Source organism: Cyprinodon variegatus, unplaced genomic scaffold (genome assembly GCF_000732505.1).
Source record: "Cyprinodon variegatus isolate N-32 unplaced genomic scaffold, C_variegatus-1.0 Scaffold297, whole genome shotgun sequence".
Classification (NCBI taxonomy): Eukaryota; Metazoa; Chordata; class Actinopteri; order Cyprinodontiformes; family Cyprinodontidae; genus Cyprinodon; species Cyprinodon variegatus.
Window position 1 is genome coordinate 55839 of NW_015150750.1, and position 23670 is coordinate 79508.

Consider the following 23670-nt stretch of genomic DNA (forward strand, 5'->3'; position numbering starts at 1 on the left):
AAAAAAGTACTCCAGAGTGTTGTTCAGCATGGGGGTGAGTAGAAAATGAAGGCTAATCATGTTTTGGGTGTACTATTCCTTTAACTCTTTTAAAATTTAATTACATAGGCCTAATGACTGATTAAAAGAATGTAATCAACTCTGATGCTAATTAGTGGACACAACTTGATTTACAATGTCTATTTGGGTACAATATTTTCATTCTTTTTTAGGGTTAGCATAATTTTTTAACAGGACTGTTTCATGAGTATACTTTATTTAATTTTTTTCCCATTTTTATCATGCTCTTGAAGCATAGTTTTGTAGAGATTGTTTAAATTTTTTTTTTTTATTATTGATCTTGTCAGATTTAAGTAGTTCTGTGACCATTGTGGGGTTTTCTTTCTATAAATGAGGGGTACTAACCATTGTATCCACATGTGTACGTCTGGCAGATGTGACAGTAAAGGGTTAAATATTAAACTATAAAAATGTTTATGTTACTATTTTAATCGTATCATAAACCTCATAATATTTCAGTTGGTGTATTTCCAGCTTAAACCCACAGTTTTTGGTGACATCATTAACCATCTGAACATTGTAACACGGTAATGACACATGAGCATCGCCTGCAACAGGCTGCCTTTTTAATATACTTTTTAAAAATACTTTTTCTTACTTAGCTTTTTTATTATACCCAATGCCTCTTTTCTGGTACCTGAAGCTTTTATCTGATACAATACCTTATTTTGCTTCGACCAGATAACTGAAAACTTTCTTTTTCTGAGACCTGAGGATGTTCAAAATGCACACTGTAGTTGCTTCACTCTCAATCCCACAAAGTAGTTGTGCTTTGGAAATGCTGTGGGCTGCACTGTTTTTTTTTGTTTTGTTACTTAAGAAACTTATTCATTTAAAGGCTTATGAACTTTAAAGCAAGACTCATCCTGAAACATGCTCATAAACATCTTCTCGTACTTCTTGTGCCCTGATGTAGTTTCTATGATGCGGCTGATTTTCTTGAGCCCCTTGATTAGGTAGCGCGGAGCCCCCTGGTTGCGAAGCTCCCTTAGACTACGAGACAGACCTTTGGCCAGATCCAAGTTGTAGTTTGTTGTTTTCCACAGGTGGAGAATCTGTAGGAGGTACTGCCTGGGCAGACAGGTGGACACAATGGCTTTCACATCCTGCTCCTGAACTTTAATCCCTGGTAGGCTGTTGGTCACCCTAATGAGGTCATCTATGGTCAGGTTTTTCAGAACGTTGCAGCGGGACACCTTTCTCTCACAGTGGTTCACACCTGGCGGAAAAATTCAATAAAACATCTGAAATCAAACATCTGAAACAAAAGGGTGCAGCTTTTGAAACAGCATGTTAATATACACAATTATACATTAATACAAAATGGATATAACTAAAGCATTGTATATATTTTTATTAAGTTATATAGGAGCATTTGAATTTTTTTCTTTTTTTTTTTTTTAGCTTTCTTTTCCAATGTGGTATAAATATGATGAATTCTCCTAGGCTAGATTTATTTAAGGGGTTTAACAATTAGAAAGGGGTTACAATAAATTATATGCTCCCCTAAACCTACTTTAATTAATTACAACCTTAATTAATTAAAACAACTTAAAAAAACAAGAGCAATGACTCACAAACTTTATGCAAGGCTCCATAAAAACGATTCTCTTTATAGCATTTCTAGATTTCTTTACAGGGGTTGCTAATGATTGTAAATAGCATTATGGGTTTCTTAACGATACCTTGTATGATACCGTACAACTTGTCTTTGTTCTGTTCCCTCCACAGCCGCAGCAGATGCAAGACCTGCTGCTGGTGAGAGCATGCCTTCTTCAGCCTCTCCAGGCTCTTGAGATCCACCTTTTGTCCAGGAAGATTCTCAAGGATTCGCTCCAGAGGCACTGAAGACAGCCGCAGTGAGGCAAGGGACTGGAAAACTGCCTCCTCACAAAGAGTCACATCTGGAAGGAATTATATATCATAAGATATCAGTATAATACACAATGTATGATATTAGGATACTGCTGTTTAGCTGCTAAAACATTTAAGTAAGGTGTTCTTCCACACACAATACTTGCTATAGATATTTCCAAATCAAATTAGCTATTATATATATATTTAAAAAAAAGGGTTATGCATTTGAGAATATCTTTAGTTTTCCTGTCTCTGCATTCCTGGCTTTAATGGAAAACAAAAGATGTGTTAGTGGAAGGGGGGACAAAGTATGCTTTATGTTTGTTTGTTTTTTAACACCAAAAATTTCATTATTTGATAAGAAAGAAAAAATAGTGTTTCTTAAAAGAAACAAAACTATTATGAGTGACAATATTTAAAACAATAATTCAACAGCTATTATTTACAGTTTATGTCTAAAATGGAACATAAAATTACAATAGGCCAGATAATCAGTTAAATATATGTCTGGCGTCTGATCAAGCCCTTCTAAGATTGCTGACCAACTTTTTGCGCAGCTGGTCAGTGTATCGTTTGGTTACTTGATTCTATCTTTTAGTAATGCATGTTCAAACAAAAAAAGTGGCTTTATGATTTTTGTTTTTGTATAAATAAACTGGAATGAAATAAGTTTTTTGGAAAAGGCCTATTTCTTTATGTTCGGAGACTAGATGTCATAACTGAAATGACCAGAGCGCGGCCTGCCTTTGTTCTGTTGAGTCATACATGTCAGCTCAACAAAATAGCAGAAACCAACAGCTATATCAGTAAAACAACATATGTTTGGTTTTTTCAGTCTTGAAATGAGTTTGTCAGAGCAGCATATAACGTAATTTCAAAATGCAGCTGTCAGACAAGCCTTTAGAGAACTTATGAACCACGCATCATGCATTTAGATATGCCAATAAAAGTAACACCTCAGTCTACCATCTGATGAGCTAAGCTAAAACGAATCAGCAGTGCAAAACAGCAAGTCTGAGGCTGCATACAATTCCTTATAAGGCAAATTAATGATCGCAATGAGCAGGGTTTTTTTTTTTAAAGCAAAATTTGACTATTATAAAGTGTCGCTCTTCCAGGTGCTGAGGACAGCCCCAATTTACATATGACATTCAGAGCTGAAAGTAATCAGAAATTTAGAAAGGTTTAGATTCATGAATTTGATCATGCCAGAAAGCATTTCTATATGTGTGGGTTTTTTTGTATCACTTTGCAAAAATTAAGTTCCAAGATTAAGCAAAAATTTTGTTTTTTTTATAAAGTTAGGGTATGAACTGGCTTGACTGTAATGTGGAGAAGAAATTTGGTGGGTTTCCCTCATGCCATGATGATGAAATTGTGCATTCTGACATTCCACATCACTCATTAGCTTTGGGAACCCCATTGATCTCAGTTTCACATTTTTGTTTAAACTGCTCAGCGATGCAGGATTAGTTGCAGACAATTTGTGGCTGTTTCCTTTAAAGGAAGACAGCTGGTGAATGAATGTTTGAGGAAGATATCTTTTTTTCTCAGCACATAGAGCTTTGTGACTGGTCTTCAAAATATTCTACAGCCTGTGAAGAAGTGTGCCAGGGTCTGAACATGTGTGTGATTTTCTAAAGCTTTAGGAATTCAGCATCATATTTGAGGCTTTGTCTTTCAAATTATATTTTAAGATCTATCATAGCTGCATTATGACTAACATAGCCCCTAAAAACTCCTCTTGTGACTCCTTTTGAATCAGTTTCCTCTGTTATTGTGTTTGAGGATGTAAAAGTAAAGCAGGTAATTGATCCATCATGGGCCCGTTCTGAATGGAGCGCCATAAACATTTGTTGTAACCCCTGCCATTTCTCTCTGGATCTGGTTTTCAGACATGCAAGGATTAGTAAAAGAGCATGGCATTTGGAAGAGAACCTGACCGAGGAAATCCCCTGCCTCGGGGAATGAAATTGACCGCAGGTCTGAAATATCTCAGCTCAGAAAGATTTGAAGTTGTTGACAGCTGAGGTTTACTCTAAACACTCTTACATATGTGTGTGCAAAGGGGGTATAAACTAGCCCCTTAGTGGATTAGTTCTAAAGCTTTTCACATAATTCAAGCCATTATGATCCTCATGTTCTCACCATTATGACACAGAGTGTGATGCTGAGAGCAGTCCAGAGCTGCTTTGATGTCAGGGGAGCCACACAGGCTGTCTGATGAGGATGTGCCCCATCTCAAAGTCTTCATGCCGAAATCCGCGCAGTTTCTGTGGGGCCGACACGGCTCGGTGGAGGAACCGCCAGCAGAGAAATAACCGTCAGGACAGCGTTCGCACACAGTGTCACTTTCAGGTGTACCTGGAAAACATCCACAAGTAATTTATTTTATTTCAAACTGACAGAATTGGACAAAACTATGACCTTAAACCTTATTATTTAGCTTTGGGATTTAACTATATGTGTACAAACACAATGTAGCTCAACATGTGCAAAAAAAAACAATGTACAATTTCCTTTTTCAGTATGCAAAAATCTTAATGGTGTGGCCTGCAGATTTGATCAATCTGAAACCCCTAAAGCCGGGTATACGCTGTGCGTTTTTTTTTTATCGTTGCATGCAGCTACAGCTCAAACTGTACGACTAAACCGCAGGGTTTATTCATACGAATAGAAGAGGAATATGAAGCTCACTATAGTGAAACGCACTGCCTTGGCAATTTGTGCAATTAAAAAGACATGGCTGAGCAAACGTGGTTACTGTGGTCTGTCAATTTTACAGAAAGAACTTATTTTCACTCCTTGCATCCCTGCCATGCTGCTGTGTTTACAGTAGAATCTTTGTTTGCGCATGCACACTGAGCGATTTGCACACGACCTCACGATTCCTGAATGGGAGTTGGTCGTGAGAGGCTGATCGCCCCTCGTAACCCTCTGTACACTACATGACGCACGATCTGGCTGAAAGTCAGCCCGATCAAAAGATTCTTCCACGACTGGAAAATCGCCCCGAAAATCTCACACTGTACGTCCAGCATAAGTAAAATCCAGGCCAAACAAAAAGCTTTGCTTATTGGTAAGGTCCAACTATAAATTAATGTCCTTTTCTAGTTTTTATCAACCTTTTTTTGCCAATGAGACACTTAACCAAGCTTCATATAGGTCAGGGGTCGGCAACCCATGACTCCAGAGCCGCATGCGGGTCTTTAGCGCCCCCCCTTGTGGCTCCGTGGAGCTTTTACAAAAATTTATGAAAACGTTCTTTTTTTGTTTATGTTAATATGGTGTGCAGGAGGTCAAACAAACGTTCATTATGTTTTCCAATGCTGTAAACATTTGTATAATAAATACATTTAAACCATAAATGTAAACATTTCTTTCAATGAAAATTTGCATCATAGCCATAGAGATCAGTGGTCATGGCCTGCAACACACGTTTCAATGCGGCGCGGTGCCAGGCAAACAAAGCAGCCGGGGATTCAAGGAAGAATGGAGCAAATAATTTGCTTCTATTATCAATATGGAAGGATTGAGTAATTTCGAAAGGCATTTCTAGGGAAGGCATGCTAAATTTGTCGTCGATCACAAAATTGTGAGTGAGAGAAAAAGTGCGATTGCAGAACATCTGGATAAATTAGAGGAGAGCAAAGATAGATTTAAGAAGTGGATTGTATCTCCAAACTCCATTACCGCTGCTAGTTTGGTTGTAAGCATGGAAAGCTGCCCACAGATCGAACAGGTAGTGGTCTTATGTAGACATGTGAACTTTCTTTTCATTTTTTTCCCCCAAATCCTCAAAATAAAAATAACACCAAGGAACGCTGGTGACAGAGAATATGGGATTTTGGGGTTAGAGAGCTCTGCTCTGATGGATGTCAGTTCCTGCTTGGTTGCTCATGACTCAATCAACTCCTCCAAATGAAAACATGTCCACCATAGAAAGATTCCTTAATCTTGTTTTTATAATTTCATCAGTGCAACAAAACCTAAACTGCATGGTGAAGGGCGGTGAAGCAGCACACTTTGAATTCCACAAGGTGAGAGCGTTCACTGCTCCTCCCTCAGCTCACGTTATGTGACATTTGCTCCAGGATAAACATTTAACCATGACTGCTTATTACATATTTATGCCCATGTAGTCCTTATTTATATTGCAATAATACACTTAGAGCCTGTGTTGCCATACAAGATTATATAAGACTTTTACATTTTTGCGGCTCCAGGCAGATTTGTTTTTTGTTTTGTTTTGTCCAATATGGCTCTTTGAGCAGTTTGGGTTTCCAACCGTTGATATAGCTGTTAAGCTGTGGTAGCAACAAAAGGTCTACAGTTCACAAATGGACCAAATTAGGCCTGCAGATTTATTAGGGATACAATCAATCAGAATCATCTTAAAATAACTGCTGGGTACAAATTAAGGTATTACTCTGTTATAAGCCATGTTTCTGCTTTAATTTCGGTTTTGGAAACAGAACCCTTATCTGACCTGCTTCATGTTGATCAAACTTCGCTAAATACAGCAATTGATGAATATCAAAATCAAAACCGAAATGATATGCCCATCTTATAACATGCAGATTAAAATATGATTACCGTACCAAAATCATACCTGTTAAGAACATTATAAAGCTGTTAAAAGTACTTAATTTTGTATGTATTTTATTTTTAAAAAAACATTTTTTTTTAGCCCATGCATACTTACTCTTTCCTATTTTGATTTTGTCAGGATGAAATAAGGTTTGAATACCACTAGCTTAGCTCAAATTGTGGTCACACTGCAGGTTACAATGGTCTGAAGTCCAGAACTAAACCTAGTTTAGCATCTGATAAATAAAGATGAGATCTTCACTTATCACCAGTAGCTTTTTAAATAAAATGTCTTTAAAATACAATTATGTTCGTGATTGTTATGTAGGAAAGTGTGAAAAAGTCCCCAGGGGTTCTGCAAGGAAGGCACTTTATAGACTGGCATCTTACAACTGTAAACCTACAGTATAGTTTCCGCTCATACATACTTCCTATGTCGAAATAATGGGTGACACCCTACCGCAGGTGTTTTACATCAAATATCCTGTAGAACACCGTGCTGAACTGAAGAAAACTGAAGATATGCTGCATCAGTTACAACAATTTACCACCAGCCTTTTGATTTATCTGAAGTTTCTCTGTGTCAAATTCATGAAGCCCTTTAATAATCTGATATGATTCTAAGAACTAAGCCCGCAAAGCATATGACTATCAATCAAAGCCACAGATCACTAAATAAATGATCTATGTGACTCATGCTGGTCTTCCTCTGGACACCCACATATAGTTTCTATTGCCTGTACTGTATATGTTGCTACTACTACTATGACAACACAAAAACGTGATCTTCAGAGCTCTACATAAGAAATATCAAATGTTTCTCAATAGAAAGATACATTTTTTTTAATTGAATTATAATGCTATACACATATATTGTAGCGTAAAAAAATATGTTTATGAATTAACTCCACTTTTGTAGATGGAAACTATGGGTTACTGCCCATAAATTTAGAACAAATACTCTCAACTTCTGGTATTTTATCCCGCAGATCACATGACAGTCTGTATGTAAGAGAAAAAGTGGTTTATTACCTTCCTCTTTTTATTTTAGTTGTAACCAAAGCATTGAAAGTGCGTGGGAAGGCGCCATACTTTATCAGATGTAACCTTTTCATCCATTTCCCGCTAACATAGCCTGCAGAAACCACCTGCAGATATGCATACGGCAAATGCTTCCTCCACTACTGATGACCAAGCACGTACACTACAGACTTATGAATGAGACCAGCAATTCAAAATATTTGCTGACATTAAGTTTTTTTTTTCTCAAAATTTCCTTTGTGCCAAATCATCACTTTGTCAGAAATGCTTAACAGATCTGTTTTTATTTTTAAGTGCTTACACTAAAATCGGATTTAAAAAATGTTAAGATTAACGATCAATTGGTGTTTAAGTTAAATTTGATTAGTTTCAGGCAGCTGTTGAGAAGTACTTGAATAATCTCTTCCTTCATTATTTTCAGTTATCAATTTTTTATATCAAACTGTAAAGATGTTTTCCCAAAAATATAGTTGTTTTACCCCAGAGATCATCTGACATGAGATAAACATTTTATACACTATGAACTGTGGAAGGTTTTGACTCTCTTTTACCTTTTCCATAATTTGCCTTACAGATATGACTGAAATAAGTTTAGCCCCTTTTAAATATACAATTTATACATAATGGCCCATTATGCCAAAATGAGGGTCTTTTTCACAATAGTTTTGTAAAGTTTTTAAGAGTACTCACCCCTTAGCTTAGCGAGCTTCGACTAGGAATTCCTCTGGCTTCAATTGCAATGATATCTAAGGGCTCAATTGACCATCTATATTAGAGCAAAAACCTACCATTGAAGTCAGAGGAACTGCATGTAGACTTCCAAGTTTGAAACGTGTCAAACCACAAATTTGGGGAAGGATATCAAAATAATTAGCAGTATGGGATATCTCTCCAAATACTGCCTTCTCCAGTATTAAAAAAATTTGAGATTAAGAAAACACAGAGGCGTTTTTAGGTCTAGCTGTTGGAGAGTTCAGGAGTGAGAAGCTGTGCCTTTCATCGGGTAAAAACAAAATCCAGTGTGTCCTTGTAGAGATATGAGAACCATCCCAATGGTCAAATCTTGTCAACATGAATTTGACTAAAACTCAGCAGAGACTAATGAACAAAAGGAAATAAAACTTTGGCATGATGAAACCGAAAAAAAAAAAAAAAAAATTCTCAAATATGGGATCTCCACCAAAATAAAGAAGAAACACTCCTAATCACCAAACTAACAACGTCCCATCTATGTGATGGGATGACAGCATCATGGTGAAGGAAGGTTTTCCATGGCATGAGTTTGGGATCCAGCCTGCATAGTGGCTAAAAGGACAGCAGGTAAAGATTTAATACCTGCTCAAGAGAAAACACTTTTTCAACAGATGCACAAAGTCAAGACAACAAAGGAGTGACTTAAGGAGCAGCACATGTATGTCCTTTGGTCATCTAGACAAAGACCGTACTTCCGTCTAATTAATTCTTCTATAGGAAGAACCAAAACTGCTGCATCTCAAGGATGCCCGTCTAAGCCAACTTCACTTGAGAATATCTGCAAAGACGAAAAAGCTTGTGCTCCAAGCTTGGAGAAACAAATCCAAGATGACAATGTCATTTGTGCCAAAGTTGTACCAACAAAGCATTGAGAAATGGCTGTGTACACATAGGTAGCTCTTACTTTTGAACAGGTCTAATTGTAATGATTATAACTAAATACATATTTTAAATCCGTCACTATAGGATATACTTTCTTTTGACAACTGAATCAAATGGTTAAAATGAAAAGTATAAACTTACCTTTTTGCATCAGTTAAATAACTTAATACATTAATTATTACCACCTGTTGTTTTTTTTTATCTGACCTCATGAAAGGCGAATCAAAGCTAGAAATGACTGACTCAAAGGACCAATGGAAAAACAACATGGTCCTGAACAGAATGTGCTTTGACTGGCTTTAACCAGCAGCTTCTGGTTTGAAACTCTGAATCACAGCTAGGGATCTTCTTCAATAACTGCTTGTGGTTCAGGGGTTCCATAGGGAAAACGGACAGACTCTGCATGACTCAGCCCTCGGTGTCTGAATAAAGAAATCATAACAGCTTATGGCATGAGCAAAATTTCAAAGAATCAGAGAGGAAGCAGTTCTGGACATTCAGTGAAGAGAGGTTCATTTGAATGAAAGGAAGCGAGTTTCCACTTAAACTACATATCAGGCAACAGGAACGACAGGAACAATGACTCTTAAAAATGTCACCATGTCCTCTGTTAGAGATTACTTTGATTGTACTGTATGCCTCGGATACTGTGCTGACGGGTGTTGCAGTACAACAAATGTCACATATATAATTGTTCTTCTATTATTTAAGTTTTGACTAATAAGTATGCAATGTTTGCACAGTTATGAGGAATACAGGTTCACATATGAACAAGCATGAACATAAGAAAACTCACGAGAATAATTCAAACAGAACTTAAAGTGTGCAATAACTACAGGGATTTACTGACATAAATGTGATATATAATCTAAATGTATTTTATTTATTATAACCTATTAACAGAAAGCCTAATTCTTTATGTTTGCCTTGCATTAGAAATTATTATTTAGAATTACATTGGAGTGGGTTTGAATTTGTGAAGGTAAACATATTTTGTGTTTTACAGCACCACAGAGCTTAAACTAGTGACTGTAGAGATGGCAATTTTAATCAAATGTGACTGCACGAGTTAGGCCTATATACAATCCTACACAGACACAGTTTAAGCCTGAGATTAACATGCAATGTATGGATAAACAACAACTTTTGTTTCTTGATATTTAATCAGATATAATTATGTATTTCATTTAAGGTCAGCAACGTTATTTTTATTTGCTAAATCAAGAAAAGTAGAAATACGATTTTCTTTTCAGTTATTTTTCTTTTTGCTTCAATTTGCAGATGACTGAGGACTGTGCATTCAATTTCCCTACACTTGAAGCCATTTTTGAATGTGATTTTGGTTAAAGATGTTTGGATCAACCATAGAATAAAAACAAGCAAACTAACATTTTGACGATATTGGCTGAACGGCATCCAAGTGAAAGCAAAACAAGTTGTGCACCATTAAATGAAAGGCCACTGAGAGAGGAAGTAGGCTATCTGAATAGTGGCTGAAAAGGAACATTATAAAAAACAACAGATAATAGTTGACTCCAACAATAAACATGCGTCCCTTTTATCACGTTACAGGGACTACAGACAGCAGCGCTGAGGCTCTTGCTAGATAACAACAGATTCTCAGAAAGAAAAAAGATAATTAAATCAAGAACAAAGCAGACATATGTTGGGCTAACTCCTCACCACAGTACAAAGTTACCCTTATCAAGTTGTTAAATGTTATCACTAGATTTTTTTTTTTTTTTGTTGAAACTGGAATTTGCCTTTGTGTTACAGCACTTGATTCATTTAAATCCTACGAGGTTAAGAAAATGTCAAAAACAAATCCTCTAAAGAATCCTATCTATCATTTTTGACATTATGCAAAAAGTCACCTTTTTTGTTGTCACAATTGAAACAAAACAAATTCAGTATAATATCCCACAGTAAAACAAAAGGCGTCTTGCTATTCAGAGAATTTAAAGATCTAGTTTCAGGTTAACATCTTGGTAGCTCTTACTGTTTAACCAGAACTTAACGTCGTCATTACCTAGAATAAAACACATATTTATCCCTTTACTAAGCTTAACTTCCCACTTTTACTTTTCTCACTGAAACAGAAACAGATCCCCGTATTCTCTGAACATGAGCTTCATAATCGGAGAAAAAAAAAAAGCAGAACCAATTAGTAATTTGTTAGTGAGAAATGGATCCTTCCGATTTCATAATAAAGCATTCATTAAAAAGATGTGACTCCATTGTTAGTAGTTCCTTCTGCACAGCCATGAGAAACAACAAGCAGCTTTAAGATTAAGAAAAGCCGATATGAAGTCAAGGTATTGAAGTGAAGAGGAACCAGTCTCTTACAGTATTTCTTGCAATTTTGGGCAAACTGCATGGATACTATATATTAGCATTGACATTTGTATTGCACTACCTAAAATAATTTTAAGCAATTTTGTTTAATTAATTATGCACAAATACACATTTTTTTTTGTATAGAAGAACAATTATCCGCTTTACATTGATGGGCTAGCTATATGGAGGCTTGAAGTCATCAGGTGATAGCTCCTTTTTATTTTTCATTCAGTAATTTCAATGATCTTCACACTAACAGAGAACCCTACCCCCTTCTGACTGCATCTTGTACTGATGCTGCTGCTCCTCTGAAACGCACAAAAGTATCGAGCACTGTTATTTGCAACTGTAGAAAATCCAGCTGATCTTGTAAATTAAACATGTTATCACCCCATCCTCCTGGAATATTTCCTTGCTGCTGCATATTCATTAGAAAAATGTGTTGAACTAGACAGCTATTGTTTTGTCTTATGACATTTTTGCTCACGATAGTAAATCAAACTCAGTGTGCTATTCATTCTTTAGGGGAAAACATTTGTATGTCTGGACCAGAGACAAGACTAGTAAGAACCACTAAGCATTGGCAGAGCCTGAATATTTTTATAGGGGTTGGTCAGGCAGAGAACAATGTTTACCGAAGGGTGGTCAATGAAAACAGATGGGCGCAGGATTGATTCTTATCTTCAGCTACCACAGTATACTGTACCTATACTATATCCGTTGGTTGTGCTGTTCTTTTTACATCTCTTTGGAGGTGATGAAGCAGGCTGAAGATCTTTATCATTATCTCCCCTTTTATCTCCTCTTTCTTTCATCTTTTCTAATTTTTTGTTTTTTCTTTCCTGTTCTACTTATATTGCAGTGTCCATAAAATCTGTAATACTCCCTGCATGAATTATAATAAAGCTAGTTATATGCATAAGTCAAGCAGAACACTATGGTGATAGCCGTACTGCTCCACTTTTGAAAGCAAAATCTGTTGGGTTCTCTTTTTGGCATCAAGACAATTATTCTTATTGCCACATTGCCAGACAGGACTCTGTTAAAAAAAAATAAAAAGAAGAAAGAAAACAGATGGGCGCCAAAACAAGTTTAGGGTCAGACTACACTGATCACAGTGTACTACCACGAAAATGACCACGCAAAACATCCCTATTTACCAAGTAAATTAAGGAAGACAGACTAGATTTTCATAAAGCCCTCAATAATACATCTACACACATATTTATGCATTTATGTCGTCTAAACTAGTTATGGTTCTGCATGATATACACATTGAAACAGTTCTTTAATATCATAGATGACTAATAGATGACTGCACAAAACATGCCATTCTTTCCCATAAAACAGAAAAACCTAGTTATGAAAAGAGAGTCAATTCTGTTTATGTCCAATTTTACTTTAGTATTTTTACGTACATATTTAGAATATTGCAATAATTTTGTTGTCAAGTTATTGTTGATATAGTAAAAACTAAAACAAGTTTGTTCGAACGAGTATCACTGCTGCCATCCTCTGGTTTAGAGGTGAATAGGTTGTTCTGGAGGTTGTAAAGTATGTTTCAATGAGAACAACAAATTAACAGGTTGGGGTGGCCATACGGGTGGCCACTGATTGGTTAAGAATGGCCACTGATTTGCTAATGATGGCCATGGCCACCACTGGGCTCTCTCTAGCTGTGCCCGTGCCGCTAAATCCGGTCAGCACACATGAATGTCTGATGGGTAAAGATAAAAATTATTTAGTTGAAATCATTTCCTGTCCCTTCTCTTCTGACATAGCAAATGATAGATTTGAGTAGAAAATACAAAAAAAAAATCTATTAAAGAAGTCCTTTTCCAATGTTGTGCACATTCAAAGAAATGAATTCCCAAATTCCTCTTTGTGTTCCACAAAAGGGAAAATAATATTTAAGACTGGGTGAAATAAAAAGAAAACACTAAAGGAGATGATATAGCTCATGCTTAGTTCCTGGTAATAACTAGAAATACTTTACACAGAAAGTTTTTATAAGAAAAGACTCTTTGAGCAAGCAGTTCTAAGTTTTGTTAAAGAGAGATATATTGATATGGCAACTCAGAGAAAAAGGAAAAGGAATAGAGGCTTCTAAGCGTACGTTAGATGATGACGATAAAAGCCTTTCATGTTAAACCTTTCATAGTTTGTTCCTGTAAAATAAATACATTATTAACTAAATGCATGACTTTCTTTACTGCAAACACAAAAATGGATTAAAGGTCACATGCGCAACCCCAAAAATATATCCCTTTTCTGTTTATAAAATATAAGTTGGAAAACCTTTAAAGAAGTGCCTTTTTATAGGGATTTTATGTTTCACCCCATCTCAGAGTAGAATGGAACCTGTTAATTCTATAAGAAAATGAAACTTAATGACTTACCTAAAGCAATGACTCCCTCTCCAGGCTGGCAGGTACTGTGTGCAATGCAGAATTCCACCACTAGATGGTATCCCGGTATACATTCACAGAGCTGGTCATGTGTACTGTTGCACTGCTGCTTTACAACTTGTCTCTCCTTACAGACCTATACACAACACACACCAGTCACTTATACACAAGCATTGCATAGCAACAGACCATCAAGGTTATTCATGAGTAGTTTAAAAATGACATGTTTTTTTATGTCAAAAGGAAACATTATAGGTCATCCAAGAAAATATGCATTTTAAAAGAATTTCAAAAAGAGTAAATTATTAGCTAAGCAATAATTTGCTTCATTGGATATGAAACTATTAACACCAATTTTTGTACAGGGGAAATAGAAACAAACTGTTCTTTATGAATAGGTTTAAAAGATTAAAACATCAGGGAGGAAAAATAAACATCACATTCTGAAGTTTTAACAAAAAATGTGTTGCTATAGCAACATTTCAGTTTAGGTACCAAAATATCAACACAAAAATATCCTCTCTCACATTGGAGAGTCAGTTTATACTTCATACATACTGAGGTGCAGTATTGGCATGTATCCCCCCAGTGCCAGTTCTCGGCAAAATGTCTCTCAGGACAGGGCTGGCACTCAGTGGGCGTGTCAGCGGTGCAGTGTCGTTTCACGGATGTACCGGGAGGGCACTGGTCACAAGAGCGGACCTGAGACGTCACGGGATCTCTGTACTGATACTTTAGTGGAACGGGTTGCTGCTGAAAGGCCCATGAAAAGGAAGCCGTGAAGAGCTGCAAGACAAAGAACAAGGTTTAGCAAGAGATTCGACCTTTGCAACCAGCCACAAGCATAGCTCTTCCTTGGCAAAAAGGGTTTAAATACTTTTTATTCATGACTTCTTTATGAATTGAAGCCAAACCAAGCCATTCAGCAAAAACAAGTTCAAACGAGGGTCAGTGTGGCTGATTTAATTCTTTCAATGGGAATTGTTTAAAAGTCAGAAAAGAAAAACCTGGCAACAGCCTCACCGCCTGTAAGAACTGCACCGAGACAACTTAATTACCAGCTATTGCGGGTTTTGCCTATATGTGGAGACACCATTGCCTTTCGAGGAAATATAACATCATCTGGCACAGAGAAGATGTCATAAGCCTCCAGCCACAAGCCAGTTTAGATATTGCTAACAAGCTGACATGTCTCTGCCTCAGCGGGATGTTTAAAGCTTTTGTCAGGTCTCAGCTATAGGATATTAATTGTTTAGCATGTCTGACATGCCACCATATTGCAGGACCAGGCCACATGCAGTCCAGATGTCACCCGATAGGCTCCTTCCGCTCAGCACCACTCAGCCATTGGCTCTGTGGTCTTCCCCATTGACCTGAGTTCCTCCTTCCTACTTGGACAGCTAGCAAGACTTCTGCAGGCATTGTTTGTGTGTATGCTCTGCGCATCTTCAAAACTATTTGAGCAAAAAACACAAAAACATCCAAACATGTGAGTCCAATAGTGTTCTCACTCAGGAATGTGTTTTTTTTTTTTTTTACTAGTGTGTGTGTTTTTCGCCTGTTCGTTGAGCTTCACCTACAATTACGGTCTTCCTTAGTGTTGGTCTTTCAGCCATGTGGCCTCCTGTTTTGACTGCAGCACATAAAGGGAGCTGTGAGAGGTTTGCTGGGCTTTCCCCGGGTCGCCACCAGAGCACAAAACACTCTGTTCTACAGTTTACCAAACTTTAAACTACTGATGTTTTTTTTTTTCTGCATGTGTATATCTGTACTTTTTGATTTACCACAAAACACAGCTTGGTATTTGTTGATATGTCGGAAACTAGATGGCCATCAAAGAACAGGAGACCTAATCTAAAGGGGAACTTCACCATTGCATCAGATAACATCTTACCACAGATTTGTTTGTTATTATCTATAATAAGAAATGTGTGCATCATCATACCTTGGACATGAGTGTGAAGGAGACAGCGTGCAAAACAGTTTTATTATTACTATTTTATAGTACTACCACAATCAAAAACATGTATTTTCAGACTTTTTATAATATTCATAATAGATATTTTTCTTACTGTCTGAAAACAACTCTTGATTAACCTTTTTCCAGTTTTAGTTAAGATAATTGGCTTAATACCAGAATATTGAAGGTAACTTTAATCTTTACAAAACATTATATATACTGCCTTACTAAGTAAAATTGTCTTACTTAACTGGTATATTATCGCACTTATATTAGAATCTTTTTACAAGATAAATAATCTCTGCTCTTGTTTAGTATATAAATCCAAAAACAATATCAAAATGACTTTTTGGCTACATCTAAGACTGTAAGACTTGGTTAGATGGACAATTTTTGCAGTTTATGTCAGTACAGGACTCCAGCCAGCAGTGTTATATTTTGCTTTCATTCTGGAGTACACGCACACATTTGACAACAAAAAAACATTAATTTCCAGATCACCTTTTTTGAACTGAACATTGGCTAACCTAGCGGGAGCTATATAGCCATTATATCATCAGGTAAGCTTTTCCAAGTTTTACACATGCCATTTAACTTCAAGCAAGTCATAAAGAAATTTCAGAACAAGAATAATTTTGTATTTCAGCAAATACATTCGATAATTCTTACTGGTCAGGAAAAAGGAACGTTTAACTTCAACTTCATGCCAGTGAACAAAAAACACACCATGTATGAAAATATCAGGTTTGGCTGCAAGAAGTTGGGAAATGCTAAATTAAGTTGTTAATAAGGCTAATGCTTTCTTACTTACCCCCGAAGTTACGATACAAGCATTTCTAAATAAAAATCTAACTAATAAAAAATGTTGGACAAGATATTCTTTTAAATAAAGGCAAAGGAAATCACAATACATTCCCTAATGAAAGCCTGGCAAAGAAAATGTTTCTTTCTATACAGAGAATGTTAATATGTGGTTTTAATTTTAAGTTGCTTTTGCTATAAACTACTTTGAACTTTCCCTCTAACCGAAACATTACAGGTCATGCACTTTGCCTACAATTTAGTGCACAGTACCACCAGTTTTTTAATCTGTGATTGCTTCTCTTTGGGATGCTGCTCTCTAAAGAGCAAAAATAGATGAACGGTTTTTAAAGACCATAATAGAAACTGAAGCTTCAAACAGTCCGGCGAGTGCAGTGGTTTTCCCGGCAAAAACCTATCAAACTTTTAAGGGAAAGCTTTCATCTACAGAAGCTCACTCAGGACAGCCATAACTGCATGAGTTTGTTTGTAGTGTGGGTGGCCCCATCAGGGCTCAAACCCACAATCACAGTGTATACATTTGCTATTAGGGCCGTGAAGCCACATCCTATTAAGTTTAGAAACATCAGGAACTACTGATGATGTGTGCTGATGTAGAGGCAGAGGTTCTCATCACATGATGGCTTTACAGATTTAAATGGCCCTAATTACTTGGACTGCTAAAACAAAAAGAAAAGATGAAATGTCTTTGAATGTACTAACAAATAATCTTGTATTAACTTGATGATTCAGTGCAAATCGCAATTTTTTTCCCCTCCGACTACAATTTTCCTGTGCTTTAGTTCTGAACTATGAAAACTCTCCAAGATGTGTTGCAGAATTTGGAAAATTAAAAGGTCACAATGCGTGTGATCCACCCCTAGATGCCGAAAACTCACTGCAGTTCTCTGACTTCTTATAAAACGCATCTATTTTAGGGTTTTGAAGATTTCCAGCCAGAGTGACATTTAAAAAATAAAAATACATTAAACCTTGGAAATTTCAGGTTGATATTTTTTGTTCTTTTTTTATTTTGTACAAATAGAAAAGAAAAACTACACATAAAAACTATAAAAAACTACACATTTCATGCGATTGAAATATCTCCTTAAGTCTGAATAATAAATCGAATATGGCTACGTCATATTTGAAACGTGGTGATTTGTGCTTGTTGTTTTGTTAAGCACAAGCACGTTCACTATACTTTACTATTCAGTCATAAAAAAGGAAATAAATGTATTATAATTACTTTATAATAATGTTATGTTCTGGCTTTAGAGGTAAAGAGGTAAAGATAACTACCAATACGTTTTGCTTTTCTGTTCTCTCTTTTTCTCTTAATTTTGGCACCATTTAGTTACTAGCTTTTAGAAGAAAGGATTATGTTTAGTGGTTTGTAAAATCTTGATTACAGGCATTTAGATTCATATACCTCAGTTATGGTTTGCTAACATTCATCTCTAAAGATAAAAAAATTATATAAAATAATCACAGATTTACTAGGACACGTTTTTTAAAGAGAAAGCTTCTGATTGGTCAGTCAGGCCCACATAAGGATTTTTTCCCTGGATGGTGATGTGCTCTACACTGAGACTCAGAGAAGTAAATCACCAAGAAATTACTCTTTAGCGGCTCTCCAGATGAAAAAAAAAATCAATTTGTCAAATTCAGTAGCAATATTTGTTATCCTCGCTTTTTTTCCTTTATCTTTTGCCTTTGCAACTTTCTGTACAGTTTTGTGCAAAATTTATTTGTGTAGGTAAACAGATTGTAAATCTAAAATGACAAACTATTAATAGGTCCAACTTAGTGCGTCACAACAAAGAGCCTTACACACAACCTAAATGGCTTTAACAACAAATTGTTCCTGGAGATTTCGCATTTCCCTTAAAACAAAAACAGTAAAACTAATCTTTGTCTTTAGTCCTAATTGAATCCTAATAAAATACACTATAGAGATACTGTTTGATATAATTTGTGATTAAAGAAGTCTGGATTCTGATAGATTTTATTGATGATCAGTGAAATGGTGATATGTGAGGTCAGGCGTTTATCATTCCGTTGTTTACATTTAAAATAAAGGAGTTGTGAGAGTAAAAATGTCACAGTTTCAAGTTGTGATGGAGACAACATAAGAAAATATAGTAGAAGTTCCTTATTTTAAAGGAATTATAAAACTGAAAAGGAAAACAGGACATGGGACTCGTATGATTATAACACTAGAATGAAGCATGGAAAAATAACAGAGGAGCTTAAGCAGTGAGGAGCTCTAACAGGTCACATAAAAAGGAGGTTAATCTAATCAGAGGAGTGAACTAAGTGAAGCATGCACGCAATTTTGATTTGAGAAGTGGGGGGAATGCAATTATTTTTAATATAACTAACTTCAGCACAATTTATTTCAGCGCATCAATTCACACAAGAGAATACGGTGGGCCAATCAGGAGCTTGTGGGCGGTCTAAACTCAGTTTCCACTTGGTCCTAGTGCTCGACGAATGTGTGGGTACTGCAGCGTAACATTGTTTTTGGACATAACGCGGGACAAACCCCCCCCCCCAAGATGGAAGAATGACATGGAAAAATAAACTCAATGAAAACCTTTAAAAAAATAGTTAACAACCAACAATAAAAAAGAAACCACAGCATACCATCAATAATGGAATATTAACATATAACAGATAAATGCAACTTTTCAAACTTCTTTGCTGTAACAGTTTTATCAGTCTAGCCATCTAAATAAATGATCATGATAAAATGTTTATTACCTGATGCAGTGAACATTTCCCATGCATATTAAACAAGCCAGGTGAGCAGCTTTTAGCCATAAAGAGTTCAAATATCAAATATCTCTCATTAGTGGATCATTCAGCATCTTGTTGTGTTTAAAGGCCTCTACAAAGTGCTAAAGGAGACATTTAATGTTTCACTTGTCACTTCAGAAGCAGCCATTGGAAGATATCTTGGACAGCCTAAATGACACATCATCACACTGTCACCATTTAGAGAGAGGCCAAAAGGCCTGTCACAGAGCTCATCTAGCTGAGAGGAACGGTTGGATGGAAGAATGGTTTTTGAAGAGGGGTTGAAAAAAAAACAAGAGGGTCTGTACAACTTATAAGGAACGTCTTTGATGTAAAACTGCATGATGGAGAAACTGATCTCCATAGGCTGTGAAGCAAACATGCACCCATCCAGGCACATGTTTACTGACTGTGAGACGATGTTGAGTGAGCCAAGCCTCAGCTGTTCACTCTGTTTATTTATCACTGGGCTGATAGACTTTAACTGGAAACTTAAGTAAGGTATAAATCTGTCTATTAGTTAGATGGCGCCAAAAGACCTAAGAGAGAGGATTATTCTTTGACCAATGTGATGACAGAGCTGAAAATTACTTAAGGCAATGGATGAGAGATGGGTACGGACAGGAAGTTTAAACAGGATTACACTTTAACAATGCTTAAACAAGCTTTGATAATGAGGTCATGATTGGTGGTTACATCAGCAAACAGTACATTGGTGGAGGTCTAGTTGTTTTTAATTTGAGGGGAATTTAGACAATATTAACAACGAACATTGGAATCTCTGGTGCAAATCTTTGTCAGTGAAGCATCTTTCAACATGCACATTTAAAGGGTGACATCACACTTTCAGCATTACTGACATATGACACAGGACCAGGCTTTATGTTTGGCCTGCCTTGGGGTTAGCTTTAAAGTCATGGCACGAGGAGAAGACCAATGGCACAAAGGGATCAAACCGCACCACACCAGTTCAGGCACCAAGCACATGGATTCAGTTAACTGTAGAGTGCAGGTGGTCTGAGGGGGGATTCCAGCTAACTGGTGTGTGCGTGCATGTATGTTTGCGTTAGTTCACATGAACATCAAATCAGTCATTTTTTAAAACCGCAAAGATCTGGAGTGACTCTTGGACACGCTGCCAGGCCACATCGCTTTATACTCAATCCATCCCCCCGTCCCATGCAGGGGGTCTTGCCTTTTGCTGCTAGTAGCCTTAGATGTTACCTGTTTTATGGAGTGTTTTTTAGGCATGTGAATTAAGATGAAATTTGCTTATATATCTGAATCACAAAGCCAATTATTTGAACTTAAATAGTCAAAGTTGCAAAAGTCAGTTATGATAGTTTAGAAGTATTTGGTTTCTATGAAAGCAATAATTTCTGTAATAGTATTGACAAAGCAATGTGACGTAATACTTATGCTGAATTAGATTTTGTAAAATAGAAAATATCAAGGACAGATTAACAGATTAAAATAAAATTCCAGTGTCATAAAAACAAAATATTTAGCAGGTATGCACCAGGCTGAAATTATGATAAGCAATCATAAACTGATTTTTTTTTTTATTATGAGATAATTGTTGCAAAACCATATAATTTTATAGTATAATGACACAGAGGGCAGTCAGACTGTAAATAGAATTTTACTGTAAACACAGTAAAATTCAGGAACAGTGTTTGGATGGTGATGTATTTCTTTAGTTAAAATATACATTAGTGTTTATGTAAAATTTAAGTCATTGCAAAACAGAAAAGCTAAATTAGTTATCTGAGTAATTAAATAAATGAATTTGAAATTTGGAATCTGAAACATTCAAAGCACACAGATCATAAATCAGTAGCAACATTGTAAACACTGCTTAAATTTCAATATATTTAAATATCTTTTAACTGCTAGTTTTGGATCATTTCTCATCTGAAATATAAATCAAAACCCATGAAGATAGAATAAGTGCAACAAGCTTAATTAATCCAATCCAACAGTGTGTTTAAGCTATGCAAATTAAGAACAAGTATTAGTGGCAGCACTAAACAAATTAAATAGCGGTTTCCAGAAAATGTAGACTTAGATTAGCCACAAAATAAATTTCCAATTAAAATTTTCAGCAGGAAAAGACTGAAGAAAGAATATGCAAATACATTTTTATTTGAAACTGCAATTTAAAGTTAAAAGTAGCTTTTCTATTGCCCTTTATTCAAGCAATGCTATTGCATCTCTTCAAATGTTATATTATAAACCAGAGACACATGACACAGGGGAATTTGCAAAGTATCAATATACAGTTGTATCGTCTTGTTTTTCAGAGAAAGCAGATTCCTACAGAAATTTGCATCCCCTTTTAATATGATGCATGGAGTATTACGGTTAAAACAAAAATAGGGCGCGTGTGTAACTCTAAACTCTTGCAGCATCTGTTCTTTTTTTTTTTTTTTGTCTATGCTTCCAGTCTCCCAGGCAGTGCTCACACACAATGCATTTCTCATATTCTATGTATTTATTTATTGGCATCTTAAGGTAATTTGCTTTCCCAAAGTTTTTTCTAGGGGTGTTAAATAAAAGAAGACTGCAAATAATGCCAAACTTTTATATATTTATTCTGAACCTCATGAATCTCTCTTTAAAAATGTATGCAATTCATTGCTCTTGAGTTGCTCTATCACATAAAATGCAATAAATACACAATGGATGTGCTGGAGGATTGTGAATACCTATTTTAGGTGCAGTAAATACTTTGGATCAGTTAGTTGGTCACAATTGTGCAGCACTCATAAACTCCACAAACACACACAGGCAGGTACAGACTTCTGCTATCTGAGCTACTGTTGATGGAAAAGAGGAAGTAAGGTGTGAGGAAGCAGCTTAATGAAGTGATTGTTGAATACTGACTGCAAAACAAGTTGTTTGGTTTTTCCTACTATTACGATACTAGATCATCACACAAAACATGTGCTCTTTATTATATCCGTTGCTCATACACTTATTATATACTTTTAATATAAAGAAAAACAAAAAGTGGCTCAGTATTGGTTAGTTAATCTCCGCACACGTTCCTTGCACTGTGTGCAAAGCTGCCAAGTTTAGGGAAGTTGGTGCAGCTTCAGCCAACGGCCACAGAGACTTAAGAGGGGTCACAGAGATAAGGACAAACAGATTGAAGATAGTACATGGCACAAAAAGGGGGATGAGGTTTACTTCTGCATATGGATTTAAGCAGTAAGTAGGGTGTGGAAACAAAAACAAACTCCCGCTTACAGTCCTCTGGCTCCCTACCTGCTTAGACTGCATTAAAGTTCTCATATGTAAACAGATTTTCTCATCCAAATAAACAGACCTGCTTTAGGTTTTCCACTAACTTCATCCAGAAACATATTTTTTTTTTAGAGCAGAAGAACGTGCATCATTAACAGGCAGGAAAATACTAAAGCAGACAGGTGGTAGAGTAACAAGAGAGAAAAGCCAAAGCATTGGGAATAACCAAAAAGAAGGGGAGCAGAACATTTAGAACAGCTCCAGGATCTAATCTGAAATCATAACACCCTATTATGGGAGCACACAAAGTAGCTGTGCCATCACAGTTCATTTGCATGTAAAGCCCCTAGTCCTTTAACACATCACACAAACACAATCTCTGACCAACCAGGGTTGGGGCTCTCTCTACAGCTGTGTGACAAACACACACAGACCACAGGGACAGATAGTGAAGCATGTGTTCTGGTTTACAGAGCGTGATCTGTTTCTGACCTGATACACATCTCATTCATTACCATATGCAAAACCTGAGAGGGCTCTGCTGCAACACCGTATGCAAAGCAGAAAATGATCGCTTTGATCCCACAGGCCAACATCTCAGGAACAACCTAATGGTGTCAAACATTGTCTAACAGAGAAGGGGGGGAGGCATCACCTGGGGTCAGGAAAATATTATCTTATGTGAAGGTAAATGAGAAAAAAGCAATAACATGTGAACAAAGGAAAGGAAAAAAGTTCATGGATGATCTTTTTTGAAGATGGTTTTACAAATTCTATAAATTATCAGAAGTTGTAGGTACATAATAATATATATAAAACACATATAGAGATACAGATATAAAACAACAACGACAACAACAAGACCATAATTGCTGTAATCCAACAGGTGCCACATTATCTTCTTTAAAAGGTGTGTGTGTGTGTGTGTGT

At 36.3% G+C, this 23670-nt stretch overlaps 1 protein-coding gene across 1 annotated transcript; it reads right to left on the reverse strand.

Moving 5' to 3' along the window:
* Positions 1-17: 17 nt before the first annotated feature.
* On the reverse strand, positions 18-15882 carry LOC107090490 (tumor necrosis factor receptor superfamily member 11B-like). The gene is made up of 6 exons (XM_015383897.1): positions 15874-15882; positions 14487-14714; positions 13920-14064; positions 4066-4281; positions 1746-1964; positions 18-1279 (listed from the first exon to the last, which is right to left on the reverse strand). The coding sequence occupies exons 1-6, from the start codon at positions 15880-15882 to the stop codon at positions 885-887; spliced, it is 1212 nt and encodes a 403-aa protein (XP_015239383.1). The 3' UTR covers positions 18-884.
* Positions 15883-23670: the final 7788 nt, after the last annotated feature.